The 27,177-nt window shown below is 43.0% G+C and overlaps 1 protein-coding gene across 2 annotated transcripts; it reads left to right on the forward strand.

Moving 5' to 3' along the window:
* yap1 (Yes1 associated transcriptional regulator) lies at positions 1-26,421 on the forward strand. Of its 2 annotated transcripts, XM_047593974.1 has the most exons (8): positions 2-799; positions 1,901-2,136; positions 10,411-10,529; positions 12,295-12,408; positions 19,037-19,215; positions 21,261-21,388; positions 22,617-22,729; positions 23,401-26,421. In XM_047593974.1, exons 1-8 carry the CDS (start codon positions 596-598, stop codon positions 23,634-23,636), a joined length of 1,329 nt encoding a protein of 442 aa, XP_047449930.1. In that variant the 5' UTR covers positions 2-595; the 3' UTR covers positions 23,637-26,421. The 2 variants fall into 2 exon arrangements, with proteins under 2 accessions (XP_047449931.1, XP_047449930.1); XM_047593975.1 differs by lacking the exon at positions 12,295-12,408 and having other exon boundaries at positions 1-799.
* The last annotated feature ends 756 nt before the right edge of the window (positions 26,422-27,177 follow it).

Raw genomic sequence — 27,177 nt, forward strand, 5'->3', positions numbered from 1 at the left:
TGTCCTGCCCAAAGCTGAGACCCGACTGAAGCAAAACTTTTTTTTTTCTAGTAAGTGAGCTGCGGAGATTTGTTCTGCTAACTATTTCTCTCTTGAAAGATAATTCACGGCAGCTTCAGCTTAGCCGAAACGCAGAAAAAGTTGGACTAGTCCAGCCAAGAGTTTGTTGTGTTTTTCTCGTCTTTTGTGACTTTTTTTTTTTTTTTTTTTTTTTTTTGGAGGCTGAAAGTTGGGGCCGGACGACAACATAGATTCCAGTGTGGAGTAGATATGCGCTTTGTTACACTCACAAGTATGCCAGCAGGAAACAACAGGAAAACTCTGTGTTTCATTGCAGATTTCGACAGCTAACACACTTCAGAAGAACAGAAAGTAGTACTCGGCTACTAAACTTTAGAATGACTCTGGATAACTTTTTCTGAGTGTCGTCGAGATTTTCCAGATTTCCTGCTGCGTGAAAAAAAAGAAAGAAAGAAGTTTGGGATTTGGCTCAAGTTTCTTTTTGTCAAGTTTTTGAACGCGACTTTTTCTTTCTTTTTTTTTTTTCTTTTTTTTCCTGGGACGCGTAAAGTTCGCAGACAGTTTTTTGGGGAAAATGGATCCGAGCCAGCACAACCCTCCGGCCGGACACCAGATCGTCCACGTACGGGGCGACTCTCAGACTGACCTGGAGGCGCTGTTTAACGCCGTGATGAACCCGAAAAGCGGCAATGTGCCACCGCCGTCGGTGCCCATGAGGATGAGGAAGCTGCCAGACTCCTTCTTCAACCCCCCAGAACCAAAGTCCCATTCCAGACAAGTAAGCCCGCCCTGTTTCTCCTCTGCCCCTTCGTAGGAATCAATTAAATCAGGGCCCATCCTGTGGGCTCCGGCCTGCACTACGTGACAGCCAGACCGCTAATAGTTACTCTGTATACATTCAGCCTTCAAGATTTTTTTTTTTATTATTATTTTCTTTTTCTTTTAAAGTTACATATATACCACAATTGGAAGTTGCTACTATTCGTCATGACATCCTAAAAAAACAACATAAACAAAATTGTATTAACTGGTCTTTTAAGTATTTCCTATTAGCTCCTGTTAAACCTGTTTTCTTGAAAATAAACGTGCGTGACTGAGCTCGTATTAATGGACTTACAACAACTGGAAAAACTTTTCAGTGTGTTGCCACTGAAACAACACGGGATAGCAGATACGTGTGTGGATGTTTTGGTTGGTAACTCATGAATGTATTTCGAGACGTTTAGCAACTGCATAGGAATAAACTAATTAGGATCCTTTTTTTTCTTTTTTTTTTGAGGCTGAGATTTCTTATTAAAAAACACAAATCACATGATGGATGAATTTGTCCAATATTGTCTCTAACCCCCCTCCCCCTTCACTTTTTAAACAACTTTATGCGATTAGAACAATATGATTACAATTCTAAAGTGTTACAGTTCAAAGAGGTTCGTCAACTGTAATATTTTAACACTTCCATACATGTATACATGTCCATACAAACCCCTCCAGCCTCACCCCATCTCTGCTGTGGGGGCTCCGGAGGTTTTGTAATCGGTGCGCATGCGCTGTACCTCTTCTCTGTACCTCAGAGGCCTCAGACCCCCCCCATCCCCCTTCCCGGACCTGAATGACACTCAAACTTGCCTACACATGCACATGAATAGAACTGAGGACCATGCAAGTGGTTTGAATGTATAAGAAGTTTCTGAAACTTTTACAGCTGTTTCTATTTCATTTGTGAGCAGGCCTCGGTGGACTGCAAGTTTTTGGATTGCAAAATTACGAAACTAACCTTTTGTTGTGAAGTTTTTACCATTGTTTTAAGTTGCCTAAAGCTGAAACATAAGTTGAAAGGGTCGTGGTACTGAATTCGCACTCTCTCCCGACCCAAACACAGGCCAGCACTGATGCGGGGAGTGGCGGCGTGCTCACCCCCCACCACGTCCGCGCACACTCGTCCCCAGCCTCCCTGCAGTTGGGAACTGTGTCCGGCGGCTCCCTGCCCGGCATGCCCCCGGCAGGTGCCTCGCCTCAACATCTGCGCCAGTCTTCTTACGAGATCCCCGATGACGTGCCCCTGCCCACCGGGTGGGAGATGGCCAAGACCGCCTCTGGCCAGAGATACTTCCTCAAGTAAGTGCAGTGTGATGGCGACAAGTGTCTAGTGTTCTACCATAAGAGCTTAAGAGAAGGCTTTTTTAAAAGTCATCAATATGTCTCCGTTTATATGTCTTTGTTAAACGTGGTCACATCAGGAGTAATAAATTAATTTTCTATGACCATTAGTGTTATAATGCTGATGATTCATAGTCCAAGTTATGGTAAATGTATGTTGCATCATTTTTACGAGGGCTGTTATCATCACTCCTTTCTTTTGTATCATATGTCAGATTGCAGCAATTCAAGATGAGTCCATTAAACAAAATGGTTGCATTTAAATGGTCAACAGATAACAGGTCTGTTCATTAACATACACTGTTCACTTTAAAGTTGTACTTTATACAGTATCTTGCCAAGGTTTTACAGAGATGTGGACAATGTAGAGATTTATTTTGAAAATGAACTTTGTTGAAAAGGATGGAATCGTGATGGTAAACATTAAAACGACCCAAGTCGCCAAAGAAGTGGTCCTGAGATCGGCCTCTCCTGCTGCAGCTCCGCTCATTATGCTGACAATTATTTTCAGATCTGCTACAGTGCACAATAGCGGGCAGTGTGCTCACAAAGAGACAATGGCAATAGTTAAATTGTAGGTTATTAAATTTGGTGGTATCTGCAAACAAGAGATCTCTTTTGAGGGACTGTTGCTGTATGTAGTGCTCCTTTTCTTAGTCTCAGGTTTCAGAAGAGACAATGGACCTCTGTAGCTGCCCCAGACAGCAAAGGACAGACAGTTCTGCAAAACTCATCTGCTCCCCGGCAGATCTTCTCCACATTAGAGTAAACTTTTTAAAACTTTCGGTACACCGAAGGCCCATAGGTTCGTCAGAGTGTATCGGTAACTCTTAACACGCTGGGTTGTCGGCCTCCTTTTAGTTTCTTTTCTTTTCTTCTTTCGTTTTGCGGAAAGTCCGGTTGAATTATTCATAAAAAGTGACGTCCTTGTCAACAATTTATGGTAATGTAATCTGCCTCGTTGTGAAATGTTCCAAAGTTTATGAGATGCTCAGCTGCTCGTGTTTAGAGGAGGTCTGACACTGAAAGTCGTCATTCTTACTCCTCTCGGAGGCAAAACGTCAGTTCTAGGAAAAGTTACTCCCTGACACGGAGTCAGAACAAACATGATAGCCTCAAATTTACTTGGATCAAAAAAAAAAAGAAAGAAAAGAAAGAGCTTTCATTACCAGATGTTTTAAGGTCGCACATCTGGAGAACATCTGGATCGTTTTGAGAAGGCTCTTCTAAAATTGTAAAAAGAAAGAAAGAGAGGAAAAAAGCACAGACTGGGAGGTAGACGAATGAAAATACTATATACTCGCACTCTCCCAGGATTATTGGAGTTGTTTACAAAGAGTTCGCTGCAACATTCAGTTCGTGTTTGTAAGAATATGTCACCCGTGAAAAAGCCAGTTTTTATGGAACCGTTACGTAATTTGGTTCGAGATGAGTTTCTGTTTGCCGCTATGATTGATCGATTTCTTAACTGTTTGAGACACAAAATCTAGAATCTGATACAGAAAATACTACACGAAGACCTTCGCCAAGACCGAGGGCGTTTTGCACGCACGAAGTCATAAACACTGATAAAGGTGCAATATATAAAATAAGACGGCGCTTTCACAACTTAGGTTTACAGCAACTGTTAATGCATGTTGTTTTTCTCTACAAAAAGAACTATTCACTTTTAATTTCTGATATAAATGTGTAGCCGGCTCTTAAAAACAAATGGTAAACAAGAAAAAAAAAACAACACGTATATCTCGTGTGGGTTCCAAATCAGCTTCTCGCTTTTTATCTTAAGCCGAGGCTTAGTGAGGAACTGACAGGTTTTACCGCCGGACTAAGTGAGGTACACGGTGTTTGTGTTCTAGTAAGGAAACCGCGAAGGAGACGTCTTCCATACCCCGCACATCAAAGTGCAGATATCTGATCTGGAATAAAGGCGGCCTCGGCAGAGCTGCTGGAAAAGACACTCCCCTATTTATAAACAGGGGTTGTCCGACTGAGGAGTGTTGCAGAGGGAGTGAAGCAGAGCAGGACGGTGTGTGTGTGTGTGTGTGGGTGGGTTGGGTGGGTGGACGGTCTGGTGGGGGTGGGGAATCGGCCACCAGCCTGCAGAGTGGAGCGGAGAGTGGGGGCTCACATTTCACGCTGGTGACCGCTGTTGTCCTTAGAGATAAATCAACTTGCGGTGAAAGTTTTTTCCCCCCCTTTTGTTTTTAAAAAAAAAAAAAAAAAAAAACACGATTCCTCCTTCCTTCCTCGCCGTTTAGTTAGTAAAGTTCGGCCCCGGCGAGTCACGGCAGCCCCTTCGGATGCCGACGCTCGCCCTCCCTTTAAGAGTCGGGATCCGCTTCGGTATGAATGGAGCCGTGGCTCTGTGATGGTGCCTCTTTTGTGTCAATGGAGTTAAATGGCAGCCATGTGGAGATGACTAGAAGAGAAATTCTGGCCCTCCCTTTGTCCCAGCAGTGAAACAGTCGTCTTTATTCAGACCACAGGCCTGTTGAGACTCATGTGAGTCTTCCCAAAATAGACAAATGGCTGACATGAAGTATAAAGATGGCGGCGGGAGAGCAGTGGCTTTGTCTCACCGCCTTCCTCGCACCTGAAACGTTTACGGGTTTTTTCTTTTCTGAGAAGTTGGATGGTTTGACTTTTCCTTTCCCTTTGATCATGAAGAAGAAGTAAACAAAGACACACATTTTAACAGTAAATGCTGATTATTGGTAGTCGCAGCCTTAATAGAAACACGGGTCAAATATGAGTCATCCTGAAAATGATCTCTTATTTATTTTTTTTTTGTTTTGGCTGTTACATAAAAACAAAGACTTGGGAGAGTGTCAACAAAGTCTGTTGACCTTTCCTCCTCTTTCTTCCAGCAGTTTGCTGTGGCCTTTGATTTATGACAGCGGGGGCGCGGAGGTTGGGTCACCTTGCTTGGTGCTGGGACGGAGAGGGGAGGGAGGGAGGGAGGGAGGGAGGGAGGAGGGGGGGCAGGGCTGCTCTCAAGGGCTGGGTCATAAACTAATGAAGGTTTCTAATTTAGACACACCGGTGAACTAGGAGGGGTAATCACTGTTTCCGGGCGCTTATTAAATGCAGCTTTGAAAGAGCTTTTAGTTCGTGGGAAGTCGGCCCTGAGCAGAGGGAAGCTTTGAGGGGGGGGGAGCTATTGTGTGCCCCCAGGGGCAGGTAGAGCCATGTGTTGATGGACGCTTTTGTCTTTCCTCAATTGGAAATGTTTAGATGTGTCTGCTTTCCCACAAACACAATAGTCCACTAGTTAACAGTGACTAGAAATGATCAGATTAATTAAGGAGACGAGATTTGGGAAATTCTTTTCTTTGTTGTTTTTTTTAAAAAAAAAAAAAAATTCAATTTATATCCTGTGTGTTTTTATTATTTATTTATTTCTCTTTTTACACTGTAATGCTGCACAGTCCCAAATAATAGGAACACTAAACAGACACCGAGCAGACTGTCTGCGGTTTCCTGAACATCTGTTGCGCCACGTACAAGTCAGAGACCCTGTATTTGAGCAGGAAAGGTCAAAGTGTTTATTGGGACCTTATGCTCTTATTATCTGTGACAATAAGTTTCAAATCTGTGCTGTTTTTTTTTATTATTTTTTATGTCAGTTCCACAGTAAATTATGGGAACTTGTTTTAAACTTAATGAAAAAATTGTATATTTCCACGTGATGATCAATAATGTAGCAAAATTAAGTGATTTATCTAATTTATGAATACACACCCAAAAGTAAACGTATATAAAGCTAAAGCATTTAATGTTTCCGGTGTTGTTTTGTGACTTCCATGTGCGTAAAGCTTAAAATGATCAATATCCACGTTGGATTTCACACTTAAGCTGCTTCGAACCACTTGGTCAGTCACAAATGGCGCTGGGAAGACTCGGCCCTAACGCTGCGTGAAACCCTCATTTGGAGCAACTTTGTGTTTGACAAACTTTTGGTTTATTGACCACACACAGACAAGAACCTTCCTGTTCCGCTGTGGCCTGTCAGCTCAGTACACAAACGGGACTGTGAGAAAGTCAGGCTAGTGTTTACCGAAGTCTTGATGTAACACCTCTGTTTCAGACATCAATGCCTCCACTGTCACCGGGGGCATCTCCACAGAGATGTAGTATCTGAGAAGTGGGCCCTCTCGGGGTGGGTTTAGTTTCCAAAAATACTCCCGGCACAGGGAGCCTCAATAACAAAATGAAGGAACATTTGTACGCAAGTTGTTGGGTGACGCGTGATTTTTATTTAACCTGTATAAATGTCTGATTTCCCCGTTAATTATACGTGTGAGTCCGCTGACTTATTAAGTGCTTATGCACAACGTAGTCAGCGGCTAACCGTCCTTCAAAGGGAAACTTAAATCCACAATAGGGTCACAGAGGTTGCCGCAATAATCTCTCTTGATGATGTCCTGCTGATAGAGAGGCACCCAGGCATCCCCAGTCAACCGGAGTGGAGGTGGCCGTTCTCATCTCAGCGGCCTGATTACATCTGGCCTCCCTCAGTGCACTCTTTAGCCATTGGCTTCAACCACCTTCCGAGCACATACTCCCTGGGTGGAGCCCCTGTGGCCTGAGGATCCCATTTTTAACATTTGACAACTCAGCTCAGGGAGTGTTTCACTCCCCTCAGCTCCACTCCCATGTTTTACACAAGTGAAATGCAGCTTTTTTTGACATCTGGCTTCCAAAAAAGAGCCCGTTCCTCTGGAATAAACAGTCATCCTGGCCTCCAGTCGGGCTTTGAGCTGCTGTTTTACAGGTAGCAGAGCGTATTTGGAGACATTTAAGGTGATAACGTTTTCCCTAAAAGTCGGATGTAAACGCCACAGTTTTCACAAGCAGAGTTTGTCACGCTGGTTCATCATACTACAGTGATCAGATGAAGTCGTGTGCAGCGTTCAGGCTTTTTTCGTTGGCTTCAAGTCACTTCTTGAAGCTCAATCCAGTGAAAACGTTTGGAATATTGAATGAACTTAAAGTAGGAAGTGACACACGTTGAAGAGGGATGACTCATGTGACGGAAAATCTAAAAGCCCAATCATTTAAACAAAGTCAAGTTTAACCTTTATGCGAAAGGTCCCCGTCCCTCCTCCTCACCAAGACGCGTTATAAATAACATTGGCACAATAAATGCCACTTTGATAACTGGGCCATCAGTCAAACAGAGGTTAACTGCTGGGCTGGTTGAAGTCCCGCTCTGCTAAGTGGCAGTGAAGCACGATGACAGCCCAAGCAAAGATTTGCTGAAAACTTTTCAGCTCATAGAGTTGATAAAGGGTCACATTTGAACCGCTGCGCTCTTCTTGGCTCCTGTACCTCATGATTTTAAAGATGGTTTCCCCTACGGTTTGGTGATTCATGGAATATCAGTCATGAGGCGATGGCCGTATCCACCACTTTGACATGTCATCAACTGTATTGGGAAAAAAAAAAAAATCAAATAACCTTCTTGAAGCGCTCAAGTAAGGTCTTTGGAAATAGTGAAAGATACTCGACAGAAATAGAATAAGGCAGCTGCGTCGTCCCTTTTGCTTTGAAAAGAGACCGCGAAGATTTGTTGTTTTGTTACTCGGTGAAGATTAGCAGCAGAAGCTAGCTGGTACAAAGTCACACCGGGACAAATAAAGCACTTGTTGATTGTAGTCGTCTTTCCTGCTCTGCGTGGAACCGCACGGCTTTGTAAAGACTCGGGGTTTAATTTAAACATCTCGGTCGTAACAACTCGGGGAAGCGGCAGACTAGAAAATCCAAACATTTTTTTTTTTTTTTTCCAATCGTGTCTCCGTTTGTGCGGACGAGGCCAGACCCACAACTGTTTTTTCTCGGTGTCCAGTGCCCTGCCCCGGGGATGCATTTTGGGGGGGGAGGGTGCGGCGGCCTGCCTTGCCGAGCTTGTCGTGGTGTCAGAGACATGTAAAGACAACACCGAGCAGTTGCGACCGCGCCGAGGGCGCAGATCATCAGCAATTCCTAACAGCAACTGGTGGCCTCCAGCCGCCCCGACAGTTGCCATGACATTGTTTTGTTTTAGACATATCGCCTACAGGAAGCGCCGTATAGCTGACCATATCGGGTTCGGGGCAGGTTGAGTGAATAGATTACCTTTTAGTTTTAAAACCTGGTGATGAGTTACTGGATCTTAGTAACTCATTTACCAGGCCTCTCAGTTCCCACATGTGGGCTCGTCGAATACAGTGCCGTGCTGAGTTGGAAGCTCCCGTTGCGTGCGGGATTTCATCACAGGGGTTTGTGATTATCACTGCCCCTATTTTGAACTGAGGCTTTGTTTACAACTGTTTAGATTGATTCGAGCAACAAAAGTTAGTATCTCAAGCTTTGTGTTTGATAGAAAATTCAATATTTGTACTTTCATCTGTGCACGACCCGGAAATTGAGATATCTCCGAGGCTGCGTGGTTATATATTTCAGTCTGCGAGGGGATTTTTTTCTCTTTTTTTTTCACTTGTATTAGTGTTTCTGTTTGGCATTGGTGTGCCAGGATGTGCAGGCCTCTCATTTACAATAAACTCTCCCCTCTCCTTATCCCAGCGCTCGTCTCCCAGTCTCCTCCCCTTGTTCTTCCCTTCTCTCTCTATAATAAATGTCATAGTTTCCAGAGTGGGAAGGAGGTAGCGAAAAGGGGGCGGGGTGGGCACCCAAACTGTAACAGAACCACAGCAACTCATAGCCAATGGAATTCAGAAGAGTCGCTCCTGTTTTTAACCCTTTCACTTCTTTTTTTTTTTTCTTTTTTCTTTTCTGTAGCCGTCCCCCCCCCTCCCATCCCCGCTCCCTGTGACCTCTCTTTCTCAAGGGCCCCCTCCAGTCTGAGCAGTTCCAGCTATTTTGCCTGGTTTGTGGTGTTTGTGTGTGTGTGTGTGTGTGTGTGAGGGCTAGGGGGGGAGGGTTTTTTTGGTAGGGGATTTGGCAGCTCCTTTGATCAATAAAGCATAAACAAGAGGGGGCTTCAAAATGGGTTGCATTGTGTCAGGGGGAGGAGTGCTGAGTCAGGCCCTCTCGCTCTCTGGCCTGGGATAGAGAGCAGACAGGCAGGCTGGGATTACCGCAGAGGCCAAGAGAAACTCTCCGAATCTCTCACTTCAACCCAGCTGTTCCAAAATGTGTGCTAATGGCGCTTTGGGATCAAATTAACGGCGAGTTGTAAAGAAGCGCAGTGGGTGGAAGGACGCGGCCAGAACATTGGCTGTAATAGATGCCTGTTATTTAATTGCGTTACGAAAAAAACTCTTTATTTATTTATTTTTTGTCGTGAAATAATTCAGTCACCGCTACAATATGAATGCAAGAGTTGTGGTGTTGCATAAACCGGGATGAGGAGGGGTCCCTTAAACGGGATGGTTCAGAAAAAACAAAAAAAAAAAAAAAGAACAAGTGAATAGTGGGGTTTTAGGTCGTAGCTCAGTCTGTGCCTTTGTCAAGCAGGTGAAAGCTTTGTAAATGTGGCGCCAGATTGTTAAAGCCCCTGACACTCCGCAGTGTCCGAGCCGCTTCCAGGAAAAAGGACCCCCTGCGTTGAGCCCTGGGACTGACCCTCCCTCAATAGAGAGGGTCCTGCTCGGGAGAGGAGGGCTTCCTGTATTAGCTTTCCATCTTAATCAAGCAACAAGTACCAACAAAGCACTAATTATCAATGCCTTCACAGAACGCAACACAATGCCCCCCCCCCCCCCCCCCACCCCCCCACCCCCCACCCTCTCCCCTCCCCTCCCTCCAGCTCCCCGCTCCTGTCCCAGCAAAGATGAGCCAGAAAATAGATGGAGCAACATTGTTTGACGTTACAATAGTTGTTTTGAAACCAATTACCGCCTCTTGGACATTTTCGAGACGTCTTCGGCGTGATTTATTTTCCACTGTCATCTACTGTTTTGCCTTATTTGTGACTTCCCTTCTCAGTTCTAGCTAAAGATCTCTCGGCCTGATTTTAACTAAGAGTGAGTGCCTTGTGCAAACCTATATCAAATTGTAGATCCAAACTCATCCCCCATCAGTTTGGCTTCCTGGAACAGTCGTCATTTACAGAAAGCCGGGGTTAGAGCCAGTGTTTTCATCAAGGAGCCTGTTGAAACTGCTCTGAGTCATCAGTTCCTGCACGTGACCTTCTCCTTCACATGGACGCGGCCCTTAGTTTGAACTTACTACTGATTACTTCATTTTTTTTACTTTTTTTTTTTGTGTGTCTTTCTCGTCTCCTTACAGTCACATCGATCAGACCACCACTTGGCAGGATCCACGTAAGGCCCTGCTCCAGATGAACCAGGCCCCCCCTCCCAGCTCTGTTCCAGTCCAGCAGCAGAATATCATGAACCCAGCCACCGGTGTGTATGAGTTTCTTTTCGTTAAGGTTGATTTCTCTGGAAGAAGCAGAGCGTGGCATGTCATTTCCGTGGTTTCAGCGTTAAACTCTGAATCACTGCAGATACAGAACACAACAGTGAATTATTACAGTTATGCCGGGGCCTCTGCTTGCTTTCACTTACAGTATAGGAGTCAGGTACAGTCTCGTTCTTACACGTCTACTCGGTGTACCTCACTTCTGTCCGTGCAGTTGGAATTTGCCCTAGGTGAGGTAAGACCGAGGAGGCAGAACGCTACAGGTCCTGTCTGACATGTTTGGGAGCTCGGTGACTCACCGATCGTGCGTGTGTGTGTGTGTGTGTACAGATGAAGTATCTCTGAGGATCACTGTTCTATCTACCAAGACAATCTACAAAAAAAAAAAAAAAGTAGTAAATGCTGACAGACTGGCTTGCGTGTTATCAGTGATAGATAACAATTATTTATTCACAGGTAAAAAATGATGAGCAGATATTCGTCTTGGATCATTTATTTTTTATATCCTAGCAAGGGCACATATATAACTACAATGTGATGTAATTATGTTGCCATGGTTATTTAACTTTGCTATAAAGAGGTGAAGTTTTGTGGGCCTCCTTTGAGTATGTCACTGATTAGAAATTTTTCTGGTCAAACTGTTCCATGAGTTACACATTTGATTTATCTCAGTTTAAAAGGAAAAATAATTCTGCGAGTCAATAAAGTCACACGTTGCTCTAATTATATGAAAGAGCAGCTTTTAAGTTTCTGTTCACGATGCCTTTCTTAAAAACCAGCATGAGTTCTGTGTATTCTGGGATGAATTCACTGCATGATCACACTTTGCTTTTATTGACATGAACCATTTTCCTCAGTTTACCTCGTAGATGAACATTAATGTTATCAGACTATTGTTGAATAATTGTCAGCAAAAGAAAAGTAGAAGGGCTTAGTTTCTGGGTTGAGACGACAACTTCAGTGCAAAAGTAAAAACAAAAACAAATCACAGTTTCCATTATTCACTTTTTTCAGAGTCTGGATACGAATATCTGTTGTGGAACGAAAGCCTCGTATGTGCCATGATGTTGTTAAAGCAACGTTAAAGGAGGTTACTTTGAAGAAAGAAAAACTCAAATACCTGATAATTATAGTAAAAATGTCTTTGGATAAGTTACTCGTTATATAATAACGTTTATTTTTATTTTAAGTATACCAATGAAACTATGGTTTTATATGTAGAAACTTGATGTTGTTTCAGAACTTTTGGCCTGTACTGTACCATATGTAATATTATTGATGTTTCACAGTCTTCAGGTGCACCTGGGTACCTTATGGATTGAGAAAAACTTTTAAATGTGTAGCGCAGGGTTGGCGGTTTAGTCCCTAGTTTACTGAAGGCCAGTTGAAGTGTCATTGGGCTCTAAGTGTCTGAAAGTGTGACTGAAGAACATTGTAAAGCACTTTGAGTACCAATAAGGTAGAAAAGCGCTATAGTGTGCACCATTAATCATATACACACAATTTCTTTACTTTTTAACATCATATTTTTAATTGCCAAACATCATATGTTTCATTATTGGCACGATTCAAATAGGATCAAAAACCTTTTTGGCTCTTGCCATTCAAAACCTCACATATTATCTCTCTAAAGTAAGTCCTGTCGGGGTCCAGGCAAAAGGGGTGGGACTTTGCTTCTTCATGTGTTGCATAATTATACTGATAAAGTAAAATCTCTCTTTAAAGTTAATTTTACCTGTCATACCTAAGGTCCACTCCCTGACGGCTGGGAACAAGCAATTACATCAGAGGGAGAAATTTACTACATAAACCACAAGAACAAGACTACATCCTGGCTGGACCCACGACTTGAGCCACGCTATGGTATGTCCGCTGTCCACTGGGCTTTCTTTCCTAGTTTGGTTTTTGATTAAAGAAAATACAATCATAAAAAAAAAAAAATTGCCTTATTTTATAAGGGGCTTTTAGCAGTAACTCACTCTGCATCATCGTTTATTAAAGACACACTTCACCAGCAGAGCTCCAGTAGAAAGTGAGGTTAATTTATTATAGGAATTTCAACTTTGCATGATTCATAATTCTCCCTGCACTGACTAAGTCTTGTAGCATTGCTGGTCGAAACCAGATTTCTCCAAACCCCCCCCCCCACCCTTTAAATTCACACCTAACCTTTTGTCAGCCATTTTAGTGTTGGCACAACAGCTGAGTTGGCCATTAATCCCCCCGGGCCGAGCTAAAGTTTGACAGTTAGCTTTCAGAGCGCGGTGGCGGATGTCGGTGAATTAGTGACAGAGCCGTGTACATGTGTTGAGTCTTCTGTGTCCATGGGAATGAGCTAATCCTCCTGTGTGCCAAGAGGACTTCCAAGAGATGAAGACCCCTGCTTATGTCACTCTGACTCATTTATGCTTCAGGTGCCATCCTTTCATTACAGCAGCGTTCCCCCCGGGGGGAAGCTCACCCCGGTTCACAAAGGCAACATGTGTGAATCAGCGTGCGGCCTGTTATCCTGTTTAATTTTAGCGTTGGTTTTTATCGGGCCGGGCAGTTTTTCTGTAAGCAATTGTGTGTGCCAGTCTGAAGGCAGACGGGAAAGTTCAAAACAGAGTTGTAAGGGGTGTGGGGCAGCTGGGACGAGATGGAGGCTCTGATCGGCACAGCTCTTTGAAGATTTATAAGTCTTGAACACACAAGGCTGCTGGGCCCCTGAAAGCCAGTGAGAGGGAGAAAGAGACAGACTGTTAACTCATTATGTGCTATAGGGGATAATTTGGTTCAACCGAGATCAAGTTTTTTCTGTGCTTTAAAAAATCTTAACTTTCACATTTATAACTTTATACTCTTTATATGTTGTTTTGCAGTTGTTTGTTACTTTTTTTAAAAAAAAAATTACATTATTTAAATATAGCTTATTTAATTTTTCCAGTGTGGTCTGGTGCTGGAAGGAATACTTCATCTCGATCGTGTTTTTTTTCATTATTATATAAAAACGAGCTCCTTCGCTTCAGAAAGTTCTAACCGCTGCCATGTAGGTCTCCAATCATAAGCCAGCTGCTTTGATAATGGAGGCTAATTTGAGCTTTGAGAAGAAAAGCAGCAGAGTGCCTTTAACTGAGGGTTGTTGCCGGCTGCCTTTCCCCCGTGTGAGGCCCAGCGCAGGCACAGCCCCATTCTGCTGGAGCTCCAGACAGACTTGAGTCTGTGCCAGGCCTCTTTATTCTGTCGTCCAACTCTTAATCTGTTCCAGACCTTTTCAGTCAAAGAACTCCAATGTGAGAGGGGAGTTGGGAGGGTGAGAGGGGAGTTGGGAGGGGGGAGGGGAGGGGAGGGGGAGAGGCAAGGCGAAAAGGGGGAAGAAAGAAAAACGGAGGAACAGAGGGAAAATGCCGATGGGATAAGCATGCATCCTCTTTAAGATCCAAAGAGGTGGTGAGCAGCGAACAAGCCGTGAGTGCTCTGTGACTGGGTTCAAAAAGGGGGGGAGGAGGAGGGGAGGGGAGGAGGGGGTGGGGGGGCGCGCTGGCTAATGTGGGTATGTTGTTTTTTCGTGCATACTACTCTGGAAGAGCAGCAAGGAGGAAATAAAAACTTAGGAGGATGTTGCACAAAAAGCCCAGCGTTGTTTTGTTTTGACGCCGTAACGTTAAGCTGTTAACACGTATCATGTGATGTTTTCAGGGCTTCACCAGAACAGCTGGCACCTTATTAGGGCCACGGAATAGTTAATAGTTTGACGAGGAAGCAGGAGAAACTTTAAACTGTCGGTTATTTATTAAGTTTTTAACGATTTCTGAAACAATAGAGGTAAACTGACTTTTTTATTTTGTTTTTTTTTTATGTTAAAAGCATTGAAAACTTATACTTGACCTGGTTATTTCACAAACAATGGTTCATGGGGTTTAGATGATCAACAAACCTTAACCCTTATTTGTAACATAGGTGAACTTTTATAGGGATCAATATATTTTAGTCGCAGCTTAATCTTTAGTAAAAGTTTAAATTAAATAAATTGAACACAGTCCTGTACCGGTGTATTGATTTCATTCAGCCGCACTGTTGATATTGCCTGACTGGCTTTATTCTTTCTCTCCCATTCAGAGCCATGTCAACACAGGCTGGCTTTTCTCAGACCTTACTGCAGTACAAGATGATAAAACCGGTGTTTATCACATCCAGACTGTTTCTCCTCTTTGCTTATCTTGACGCTAGAAACACAACACCTTCCAAAGGGACCTTTTTTTAAACTTGTTAAATCGACAGCAGACAAATATTTACCGAGCCTTCAAAGGTGCTGTGCCCTGGTCACATAGAGTACTTCCCACAGCTGGCACACCCACAGCCTTTACCTGCCCCAGGTGATCTTGTGGTGTAATATGCCTGCCAGTGTGATCGCCGAGATAAGGGGGGGGGTTGTGTTGCCGGCTCGTTGTCTTGCAGGAGTGCGTGAAGAAGACAAAAGGCAGACGGCATTAACTTGTCTCTTATCTGCCTGGTTCGCTGGCAATCGCCACCTGTATGTGCTGCTGACTTAAACCACACAAATGCCCCCACGCATTCTGTCTTCTTAGCCTTTAGTAGCCTCTGGTTTTTGTTCATTTTTTTTGTCATTTAAAATTTTATGTTTTTTTGTTTAAGAAACATATAAACAAGGTGTAGTTTTTGGTGTAGACGTCCTCTGACATATCATAAAAGTGCGATTATAAAACCCAAACAAATATAAAACTTATAGGGAATTAACATTATAAGGAATCCAGAATCCAATTATTTGAAAGTGAAATAAAAAAAACTCTTGATATTAACTAATATTATTACTATTTAAGTTACACACATTGTAAATGGAACAGATAACTTGAACCAAGAGTTTTTTACTAGAATTATTTACATGTATTATTGCATAACACCAAAAAAAAAGTTCCCGTCTTCCATTTCGCCTATCCTTCCACAGAGCATAGCTTCATGGGATGACACGTCCACCATTGCATCCATCCGCTGCCTCAGATTAGCAGATAAAAGCCGCTTTCCGCTGTCTTAAAATCACTCTGGAGGCTGTAATCAGACCCACCATGGCAACAGAAGATGATGTTCTTTTAGATACATTTGGTAATTAAGATTGTCTCCTAGTAGGCACATGACATGAGTCAGGGGAGGCTGTTGAGCCAAAAACCATTCACTCAGGAAGTTCACGACTTTTACCCAAACCGGAGCCGCTAATGTACACTGACATGTAAAGTGCAGAAACAGCGCAGCAGTTTGATTGTATGGAAGCTCACCAGGGAACGGTAATATCTGTGTATAATCTGTGTGAACTTCCCTGCATACTTCCCACAGCCTGCCAGCGTATCTGTTGCCAGGTCCCTCAACCACAACAACTTCACATTGGTGGACTCCCCACTGAAAAATGTGTTGGTTTACAAAATTGTGAAGCTGTGCAGGACTCCGGCGGTGTATTCATATAGCCCAAAACATGAAATGGAGATTTTACACAATCACTGATTTGTAAATATTTCCAAAAATATTGGTTCCCTTCAAGTGTTAATTGACAAATTAATTCCTCATAAGACATAAATCGTCCATTTTTGTTCATTTTAACATCTTGAGTGCCACTGCTTCCAGTACACTGACACTTTACCAACAAGTGTATGGCTGTACGTAGTGCGACACCTTATACATTTGATGCACTTGGGCCCATACTTCCCTAGTGAGGACTAGAAGTCGATTTGTTGTGTTGCCCTTCTTTGCACTAAATGGTGATTGGCAACATCATCACTAGATAATTATATCTATATTGTCATTTTGATCATTTTGAATTTAGGTTTAATCTTTGCTCACTTCTCCAGTTTTATTTTTTTGTAAAAGTTTAACCAGGGCAGCTCTCCCTGATGCCTTTAGGTATCCACTCAAATTCAGCTTTTTCCAGCATGTAAGGGTGATATAATGAAGTCAGTGGCATTACCTCAGACTTCAATTAATTGTGGAGCCTGACAGTTCAGAGTAGGACTGAATAGTTTCCATCAAGTGTGGCAGAGACGTCTCAGTGTCACTACAGCTAGGACGTCATCCGCACATAACAACCAACTGTGTTGTTGTTTTTCCCTTGATTCCTGTATACGTCTTAATACTGACAGCCAGGGTTTCTCAGAGGCTGTAGGGAGATGGCTGCTGTGGGAACACTTTTAGATTGAGCAAGCCACATTAAATTTATTAATTTCCTCGTGTTATCTGTTTCCATGTATACTAACAGGTAAAACTTGTTGAACATGTGGAGCCAACACTTCTGTCAATATTTCACAACCCACATGAAGCACGCTGATTGGTCCTTTATGTCTTTGTCTTTCTTCAGAATGATTAAATGTTGCTGGTGTGAGTCCTTTCTCCACCACTGGGGCCTAAATGTCTTTATATTCTTTATAAGGCTCAGCAGGAAATCCATCATTACCTGGGGACTGTTTTTTTGATTTAATCTTTTTATTAATCTGTCCCTGAAGTGAACCTGTCCTTTGCACCCATCGCACTCACAGTTGTAATTCCTTACTTTGATATCTTCATTGTTTGTGCATAGTTTCATAGTAACATTGGTTATTGTTTGGTCTTTGAGGGAAAGGAGTCCTTGACTTGGTGATTCAGCAGAAACTCCTGTAGGAAAATTCCACTTAATTCCAACGTTGGTGCCCACAATAGGCCCGTAAGACAACCGGGTTTATTGTCCTGTTCTGTAAAATACAACAGAGGCTGGATGTTTCAGGGGGTAATTTTGCGGGACAGCTTCCCCCAAATCGGTTTCGGTTTCACTGCCCGATTGTGGCCTCTTGTCTTTTTTTTTTTTTTTTTGCTACTGACCCGTTGTGAGTAAAATGCTGTTGTCATTATCATAGTGTAAAAAAAAAAAAAAAAAAGGGCATGTCTGTGGCCTTGTGATTCAGCAAACCTTACCCTGCGCCTCCCGTCGCGCAAACGCAAACTCTTCTTCAAAGCTCGCTCCTTAACAGAAGCACAGCTGCTGACACGTCCCATGCGGAGCAAACTCCATCATGGGAGCAGTTAACGGTGCCCTGCTGGCGGAGTGATCCGACCACAAAAGGCCTCAGTATCTGCCAAAGATAAGAAGCGGAGAGGAGTAACACGCTCTCCCATGGACCCAGTTGATGTGTGTGTGTGTGTGTGTGTGTGTGTGTGTGGGAGAGCAGAGGCGGGTCTGTGGCTGTGTTTGTGTGCATGCGCCGGGGTGGGGTTGTTGTGGATTGAGAGAGGGTGGGTGGGTGGGTGGGGGTGGGGGGGATGAGGAGGAGGAGGAGGAGGAGGGGGCAGGGTGGGGCCTCCAGTGCTTCCCAGGGAGAGCCCTCAGCCAGGGTTCATTCAGCTCCCGCAATAGTGTAAACAGACAGTGATTGAATGGTGATGAGAAAGGTGCCGGGGCGGGCAGGGCAGCACAGACACGCAGCCCCGCATGAAAATCGTCCCCTCCGTCCGGGCTTTGTTTTGGTTGGTGCTCCGAGCACATAAGCAAACAGCCCTGCTCATTGGTTCCATTACTGTTACACCCCTCGCAGTCCCTCTGTCCGCTGCACTGATAAAATGTGTGACCTACTTTGCATGCATAGATTGCAGAATTAATTTAAACTTATGTTTATGAGACCCAGCCCTACAGCAAAGAATAACAAAGGATTTCGCTGGGTGACAGCCGTGTTTCCAAAACAAACACTTTTGTCCTGATATTGTAAACATGCAATTTGCTTGCGAGCGCACAATGCAATTAGTCGTGTGAACAAAACTGGAAACTTAAAAGTGTGACGTAGGTCTATATTAAATTAATTTGCGAGCACAATGCGCCCATGAGGCATTCATTAAACCGGCTGAAGTGCGCCCGTCAGGCCGGGGCAAGGAGGCAGTCAGTCTTGGAGGATAATCTGCGATTTGTTTAGAAGGAAACAAAACGCACAATGAAAGGATAAGGCATGCCATGATGCAATGTACAAAACTAACAAAGCCTGTCTTAGTCAGTGAGTGGGAGGGGGATCAGGTCTTACAGGAATAGTTTCAGACACTAGGAGGAAACTTGTGCTGGGCCTTCCCTCCCACACAACCTGCTGCACTGGATCCTCTCTTTACCAGTTCACCTTGTAGAAAGACACTGAAGTTGCCGGTCTTGTTATGCAGTTGTTTAAACGCAGCCAAGCATTCAGAAAGGTGTAGTTGCAGGGCAGAGGTGCACTGTGTTTTGTAGTCCGACGGAGATCATGCATGTAGGATGTCATTTTTTTGTTTTTATTGAAAGCTCAAAGCTTCACGCATCTTAATAGCCTAAAGCCCAAACAAGAAAAGTGTCACTTTCACTGAGGCCCATTTGTTTTTTTTGTTTTTTTTCCTCTGGGAAAAAAAATCAAACTTAGCCGTCAGGTTACAGTCCAAAAAAAAAAAAGATTATCAATGCACATGAACACTAGTGTCTGTACACTTCATCGTATGCTGACAGCAGATTTGATCTCTCTTGCAGCCCTGAACCAGCAGAGGATCTCCCAGAGCGCCCCAGTGAAACAGGGCGGCCATCTGCCCTCCAGCACCCACACCGGAGTCATGGGAGGCAACAACCAGTTGAGGCTGCAGCAGATCGAAAGACTGGGCAAGGACAGACTCGGACTGAAGCAACAGGATCTGCTGCGGCAGAGACCACAGGTCAGGAATCACAGTCAAAGCATTTGAGGAACATTCAGGACTCCGGGGATGTGCTGTAGTCTGAAGGGACATTAAACACTTTCAGTTTGTTCCTGTTAGTGTAGCAGGAAGACGCTGAACCTCAAACGGGCTGAATCACTGCTACAGCAAAATGTTTATATAGCAAAACATATTCTCGAGTACCTTTAAATGTGGGTCATCATTTGTAGGTACAGAGGTGGAACTTTAAGCCACTTTGATCCGACTTTATTGTTACACTGCCCTGCAATGAAGTCTTGTGAGTCATCTGTGGTGAGTTTATCACTTCCTAACGGCGATGTGTCACAGCGCCGCCCACACAGCGGAGGTGCAGCACAACCAGTGGTTTACTCAAGGCAGTGTCATAACACCAGAAACCGAGCTTTATGATTATGAATGAGAGTGCTGGTGACTTTGTTTACCATACTGTTCACACGGGTTGTTTAAAGTTCAGTGTAGGAAGTGACCCGATTGTGTACATGCAGCCCAGGCTGTAAAGAGGAAAAGATTTGCGCCGTCCTTACTTGGAGTCGGAGCAATAAGATTTTATAGATTTAGTTTGTCCTGGGTTTCCAAACCTTAAATAGCTCTCAGATGCTTTAAATGCATTTCAGCAGAGATTTTAGGGTAGCAGAGTAGTTTCAGTCCGTGTATTTTCTGCACTTGCGTACATGTAAACAAGAACTGTTCAACAATTGCATTTGTAAAGAAAACGTCTCAGTTGAACAATCGCCAGAAGATTAAAAAAAAAAAAAAAAGTGGGAAAGGAAATCCAGACCAGGTTATATACATTTAAAGAGGGCCTCCACCAGACTATCGCCATAGATTCCAGTAAACCTCACACAAACCTTTCCTTTGTGTGGTTTATGGAGGCTGCAGTGCATTCGCAAATATTGTAGTGTGAGATTATGGGGGGAAAATTGTGTAACCGTGCAGAGTATATGGTTATGTAGGGAGTTCAACTTTGGGGCAAAACACTCCGATTTATTCCACATGGCAGGAGTGTGATGAAGAATGGCTGCGTGGATCACTTGAACCGCACCGCTGTGTCCTCAGGAGCTGTGGCTTTACTGCACCTGTGCTTTAGTCTGAACCCCGGAGATAAGTTTAACTTAAACCTGCCGCAGACGTGCTTTAAGATCACAGAGTTCAATACGAGGCCAGGTTTTAAGATTCAACATCACTTTATTGATCCCTGCAGGGAAATCGTTTTGTCTCAAGGTAACAGAACATATATGTGACCAGACATGGACATAAGAATACGAGAAAGTGACCATGTGACGCAAAACGAAAAGTTACTATAACTGTTACAAACACAAACACAGTGCGTGCAAGCGCCTCCTCTAAACAAGGAGTGACAACAGACTGATATTGTAGCAGGTTGGAAATAAACAAAGGTGCTTTATGGTTGAATATGTGGAGCAGTGTTACTCCTGCAGCTCGTCAACTATTGTGTTTGTTTGTCAGGTCTAGTTTGGCTCACGGCTGTGATTTAAATCTCTGTAACTTTCGGTTTACTCGTACTCGTAAGTGCGTCTAAGCTAGTAAGATTCCAAATGACAACACAACAGCCTCATGGTGCGCGGAGTTCATTTATTTCATACATGTAGGCCATCTGTTTTTTTTTTTCCTGTTTCCTTATAAAACTTTAACAAAATCTCAGAACAGTGCCACCGGTTAAGTCACGTCACCTTCCCATTCAAGGACTTAGAGGAAAGGAGGTGATAAAGAACAACATGACTTCATATCCTCAGTCTTATCTGATGCAGCGTGTGTAGAAAACAATTGTCTCCGACTGTGGCCGGCCCCTCATGTAATATGACACTCTCTTAAGGGAGCAATGGAAAGCAACATGTTGGCCTTCGGTCTGTGTTTCTTAATTTTACATTTTATGCAGACACAGCAGAGCAGCAAGGGGTGTAGTTCTGAAATGTTTTCATGAAGCTGTAGCTGTGTATAATTAGCTTCTGAGGTTACGGGCGGGGTTGATGCCGTTCTCATGGGGTTTTTGCTCTTATCATCCACAGGAACTCGCTCTAAGGAACCAGCTGCCCACCAGTATGGATCAAGATGGCGGCACGAACCCCGTGTCCTCCCCCATGGCCCAGGACGCCCGGACCATGACCGCCAACAGCTCTGACCCATTCCTCAACAGGTTAGTTCGACACAGAACCCGGGGCGTGAGCTCCAAAGAGCAAATGGAGGAAATCTTCCCCCCGGCGCGGCGCGATCTGATTGACGTCAGCTGACTTGGCGAGAGCTCCCGTTCTGGTTCAGCTCGTCAGACTTAATGTATCATGTCTGCGAGAATCTTCTGCGCTCGGCTGTTTGAGTTTGAGCTCTGGTGAGAACTCTCCGAGTCGCACAAGTAGTAAAAACAGAAGGCCAGTCTGTGAGCTTAACCCTCTTCACATGGTAATGACTCATTCAGAGCAGCACATCTGAGCCGGAGTTCACTGCACAATGATGACCTCTGGTGTACGACTGCTGCAATGACACGAGAGCAGTGGCGGCGCAAGTTGAGGATAAAAAAATAAAAATAAATAAAATCTCTACATTATTCAACTGCCACATCTCGAGCTGTAAAAACGTAAAAGTCTGGTGGATTGATTATAGATGTGACAACAGCTGCACTTAAAGGAAGTTTCTCTTTCTGTGAGTGTTGCTTCGTGGCATTCTGGGAAATCATTCCTCGCAGTTCAAGCTCTAGTTCTCCTGCGAGCAGACAAAGTGAGGAAAGAGCTGAATAGCAAGCAGGCCATGAGAACATGTGGTCCAGTCAGTAGACAGGCCAACCTAATCTCCCCTCCTCCCCCTGTTGCCTCCACTCCCCTGCTCTCACAATGGCCTCATTCATCCTGCTTCTGCCATACTCTGCCTACATATTTTTCTGCTAATTAGTATAGGCTTGTCAAATGTCTCCTCTCTCCCCCTTTGTCTCTGTTGCCCCCTTTCATTGTTGCTCTTTTTCCAGTATTAGAATAGCAGAAGGCAGAAACGGTGATGTCCTCTAACAGTGGCGTCGCTGCGAATTATCCATTCACATAAATGGAACTGTTTAACCTGAGCTTTAGTTCGGTGTGAATTTTTAATTTCTCGAAGGTATTTGGGATTAGTAGGACCTAAGAATGTCCTCATATGTGGACACGGGGACTGTTTCTCTGTATATTACAAAAAAAGTTACCAACATGTAACAACGCATAAAACTTATTTTAAAACTTTAGACAACTTTTGCTTTGTGACGTTGATAAATAAAATTCACATTTTCAGTAGAGTTAAGCGAAGCTCAGTAAGTTTACACGGAAAACTTTTTATTTGCATTTGGAAATGTGATGTTTTATTAGCAGTTTGTAACCCAGCCTCCTTCGTTCTTGCGTTTCCAGCGGAACCTACCACTCCAGGGATGAGAGCACAGACAGCGGCTTGAGTATGAGCAGCTACAGCGTCCCACGCACTCCAGATGACTTCCTCAACAGCGTGGATGAGATGGACACAGGTGAGCCTGGAAACTGAGTCATCAGTCAGTTTATAGTTCGACGGACCTTTGCTCGGATTTGGTTTCTGTAGCTTCGTTTTTCTTTTTTTTTTTTTTTTTATTGATTCGGTTCCAAAGCAAACACTGCCTCAATCACTACATATCTGGTATATTTTATTATTCTGAAAAATACACTGGCTCTAGTTAATATTCCTCTAAAACTCATGTTTACATGCAAGAAGTTTCCCACCAGCGTCTGAACGCACAAACACCTCCTCCCACTTTCATTCCTTTAACCACCTTCTGGAAACGATCTCCGTCGAGACATCTGTGTAAAGACCTGTTGGCATCCAAGTCTTTCATAATATTTAAAAGTAGGTGTGTTTTCTCCGTCCGAGCACAAACGGGGCCTTTTTTTCTTTTGGACGTGCCTCTTCTTCTGCAGCCTTGTTGACTGACTGGTTGGTTTGTGTACAACACACAGATACTAGAAACAAACAACACGCCTGTGTGTTGTAAACTGGAATAAAACAATCTAATAAAGGTGCAATGTTCAGAGTCCTCCGTATACACAGACTACTTACCGGAATGTTCCACGTGTTGTTTACGTGATCACAATCAAATTAAATTGGAATATTACTCTGTACATTTTCCAACTTCATCTTTTTTTTTTTTTTTTTCCTGTCCACCAGGGGATCCGCTGCCGCCCTCCATGACGACGCAGCCCAGCCGTTTCCCCGACTACCTGGACACCATCCCGGGGACAGACGTGGACCTGGGCACCCTGGAGAGCGAGAGCATGGCGGTGGAGGGCGAAGAGCTGATGCCCAGCCTGCAGGAGGCGCTGAGCTCCGACATTCTCAACGACATGGAGTCAGTGCTGGCAGGTACCAAGATCGACAAGGAGAGCTTCCTCACATGGTTATAGAAGAGCTGAGCGGGGGCGCATCCTCACTCCTCTCCACTACACTCTGAACTCCTGCCTGCTCTAATCTGTGAAGGATTCATAGATGCTTTTACCAGACATTTCAGCGAGCCTCTCCGGACTTCTGCGTCTGTCTCAGCGTGCAAGGCCAACCTCTTTTCAGGCAGTATTGTTCTGTTCTCTCCACTGGCGTGTTATCTCTTTATTTTGTCTGTGTCTTCAAGGCTGGCCTATGAACAGACAATTATGCAAGGGTCCCCAAATCTTTCACAGGTCTGTAAGTGAATCTAGGGCATATTTACCCAGAGCAAAAGGGGATCGCTAACCCTCCCCTCCACCTCCACCTCCACCTCCACCTCCGGTCTCCCCTCATAGCTGAACTGTGCGGGTGCATGTACTCTTCTGCAAGGACTGCAACTCTCAGTTATCACCCGGAGCCTCTGGAGCCTCTCTTTCCTGCAATACAGCATGAAGCAGCACTACTTAACTGTGTTTGGGACTATTTGCATTTAGTTTAAGTAGCTTTACTTTTTGATCTTTTTTTTTTTTTTTTTTTTTATCTTGTTGTTGTTTGTGTGTGTTTTTATTTTTCCTAACAAGCCTGAGAAACCAAAAATGATGTATTCGAAGCGTAAAGAACAATACTGATTTGGAGTAAAGGTGACGTGAGGCCCAGTTTGAACATGTTGGCTTTGCTGTTGGGGGTGGGTGGGGTGGGTGGGGGGTGGGTTTGAGGTTTGAACCTGGGGACCGACTACATTGCTGCTTGGCTGTGCCAGCAAGTCTAAGTTAAACCTTTGATAGATCAAGTGCCTTCAGTTGTATTTTTTTTTTTTTTGAGACGCGAGCAGCGCGAACAATTTACCCACGTCTCTGTCCCGCGGCAGAGAGCATTAGGCTGCGTTCGGAGACATCAGCCACATTTTCCTCAAACGTTCAAGTAATCAAAAATGTATTTGTTTTGTTTTAAACACTAGGGGATTTAGGGATCTTTCTATTTTTTAACCCTAGCTTTGTATCAGTCTTATCAAAGCCTAATTCATCGTTCATTTGTTTTATCTTTTTAGTGTTTTATTTTTAGGTTACTGCATATGTACGTTAGCGTAGATCAAACCGCATGTCGCTTTTGTTTTTTCTCTCATAGATGAATTGAAACGTATGTTTTAACAGGGTCAGCCAGTATCGTCACTAAGATCAAATCCGCCGAGACACAGATTGATTTAGTTGTGAAAACCATTTATCTGATTCTCTTGTGTCTGCTTTACTTTATACATATTAGTGTTATTGTATTTTTTGTTTTGTTGATCACCTGCAGCTTTTACAATTTTTTTTTTTCTCCTAAACATTAACCAAAAAAAAAAAAAAAAAAGGCAGATCTGTAGGCTCAGCAGAAACTATAGCTCTTTGATCAATTAAACCTTGTGACACAATACAGTATACAAGAGTTTTAATGTTTTCAAGTGTCTTCCTGCAGAGGGAGCTGAAGGGAGCGCTCTGTGCCATCCTGTGAGTGTTTAAACGAGGAGCTTGTAGGCTACGGCTAGTTTGAGCAGGTTTAAGAGTCAAGTCAAGGGGTGATGTAGAAGGTCAGGGTCTGATTGATGGTGGCAAATTACACAGATTGATTTTTTTTTTGTGTGTGCGTGTGTGTGTGTGAAATAATTAAGAAACAATCAGTTATCTCAGTCAGGAATTGTTGTGGCAGATTCCAAAGATGTTTTTTTTTTTTTTTTTCCTTTTTTTTTTTGATGTAAAGACACTAACACTTATTTTCGCTTCCATCTTCAGAGTCCAGGAATGGTTATGATTTGTAAATCAGCCTCTGTATGAACAAACTGAACTGTATAAGCTAATGAGGAAAAAGAAAAAAAAAAAAAGATGTACGTTTTAAGTGTTACCGGACGTATGAGTAGGTGTAGCCTTTTACTTTTTTTAGACGGCTGTTTGGAGTGACTAACCCTGAGATTTTTTTTTAAAGGACGAGGTTTCAGAACAGAGAAGCAAGTGATTCTCCTACAAGCACTCACATGTTTACATACTCCGATTAAGAAACTGCTACAGCCGCAGTGGAGACAACACACTGACAATTCTGTTATAAATCATGTTATTTTTATGTTTACACAATGACTACATTTTTGCATTACTGCAGTAACCTTTGAATAATCAGCCTGCTGTGCATGCCATTGGTCGAGGCCTTGCAGGATGACACCAATTCTGTTGCCAGCCAATATTAAATTGGTAGCATTAACTTGATGGAACACTATACATACATATATAAATATATATAAATATATATATATATTAGATTAGAAGACATGAACAATTTTTTTTTTTTTTTTTTTATTCTGTGTGAGAAACCTCTTTTTAGTTTTGATTTTACTGATCATTAAATCGATGGATTTAAGATGGATGAACAGTGTTGGTGAGAACAATGCAACTAAAATGAGTGGTACACCACAGTGCTTGTATTGCACGGCTAGAGTTTTCATTTTGACGCAAACGATTCATTTTGTCACACAAACCTGATTTTATGCTTACTTAGAGTGTAACTGTCGGAGCATATTAGCTGTTGACTGTAGCAGTAGAACTAATCACAAGTTAAAGGATTTTGTATTTAGAGTTTTTCTAAATGCACATGAAATGAATTTATATTCAGTAATGATCTGTTCATTTTTTTTTTTTTTTTGATATGTGCATGTGTTTTAGAAAAATAAATTCTGTTACATTATATCTTTCTTCATATGATACTTTGAAATTGGCCTGAAATAAAGTATATACTTTGTCGTAATATTTCCCTTGTGTGGTGTTTTATTGTGTTTATGAATTCTATTCATCAGCCGTCTGCCTATTGTCCATATTTCTTCGAATGTTTGAATTCAATTAAATGAATATATAATACAAATAATTCTATGGTGCATAAGGGAATGTCAGTTCTTAGCATTGCATTCCAAGCAAATTAAAATGATTTGATCTGTTATGTAGTGTAGAGTCTTGTTTTGAGTTCGTAAGTCAACAATTGTTACATTTTGAAGGTATCATCCAGAAAAGCATCATCTCTCGTCTTAACTTTAAATTGCTGTTATTGCAGTTCCTCACAGTGACCACAAGTTGGCAGTAAATACAAATGACTACAATGGCTCTGTGATCGCTATTTCTTTTATGTTATGGCAAACTTTAGACATTTTTTTTAATATTAGAAAAGGTGCGTTCTTGTCACTGTCGTACGGATTATTTGCACCATTTCAGTTTAGCAATTAACAACTGTTACAGTTCCTCACAAGACGGCAGTAAACACGTGATTTTTTTTTAAACAGCCGAGCGCTCACTAACAACATCTTGATTAGGAAAAGGTATTTCTTGCTATTTTTCTAAAAAAATAAATCTATTTCTACCGACATTGGATAATTTTCATTATTGAGTTTCAGCTAAGCTAGCTTCAACAAGGCAACATTAGCCTTTAAGCAGCTAGGAGGTAGAATGAGTGGAAGTTGACCTCTATCCTCTGTCTAATTATGGATGATCGCTGCCCTCTGGTGGCCATAAG

Source organism: Mugil cephalus, chromosome 9, assembly GCF_022458985.1.
Source record: "Mugil cephalus isolate CIBA_MC_2020 chromosome 9, CIBA_Mcephalus_1.1, whole genome shotgun sequence".
In the NCBI taxonomy this organism is placed as follows: Eukaryota; Metazoa; Chordata; class Actinopteri; order Mugiliformes; family Mugilidae; genus Mugil; species Mugil cephalus.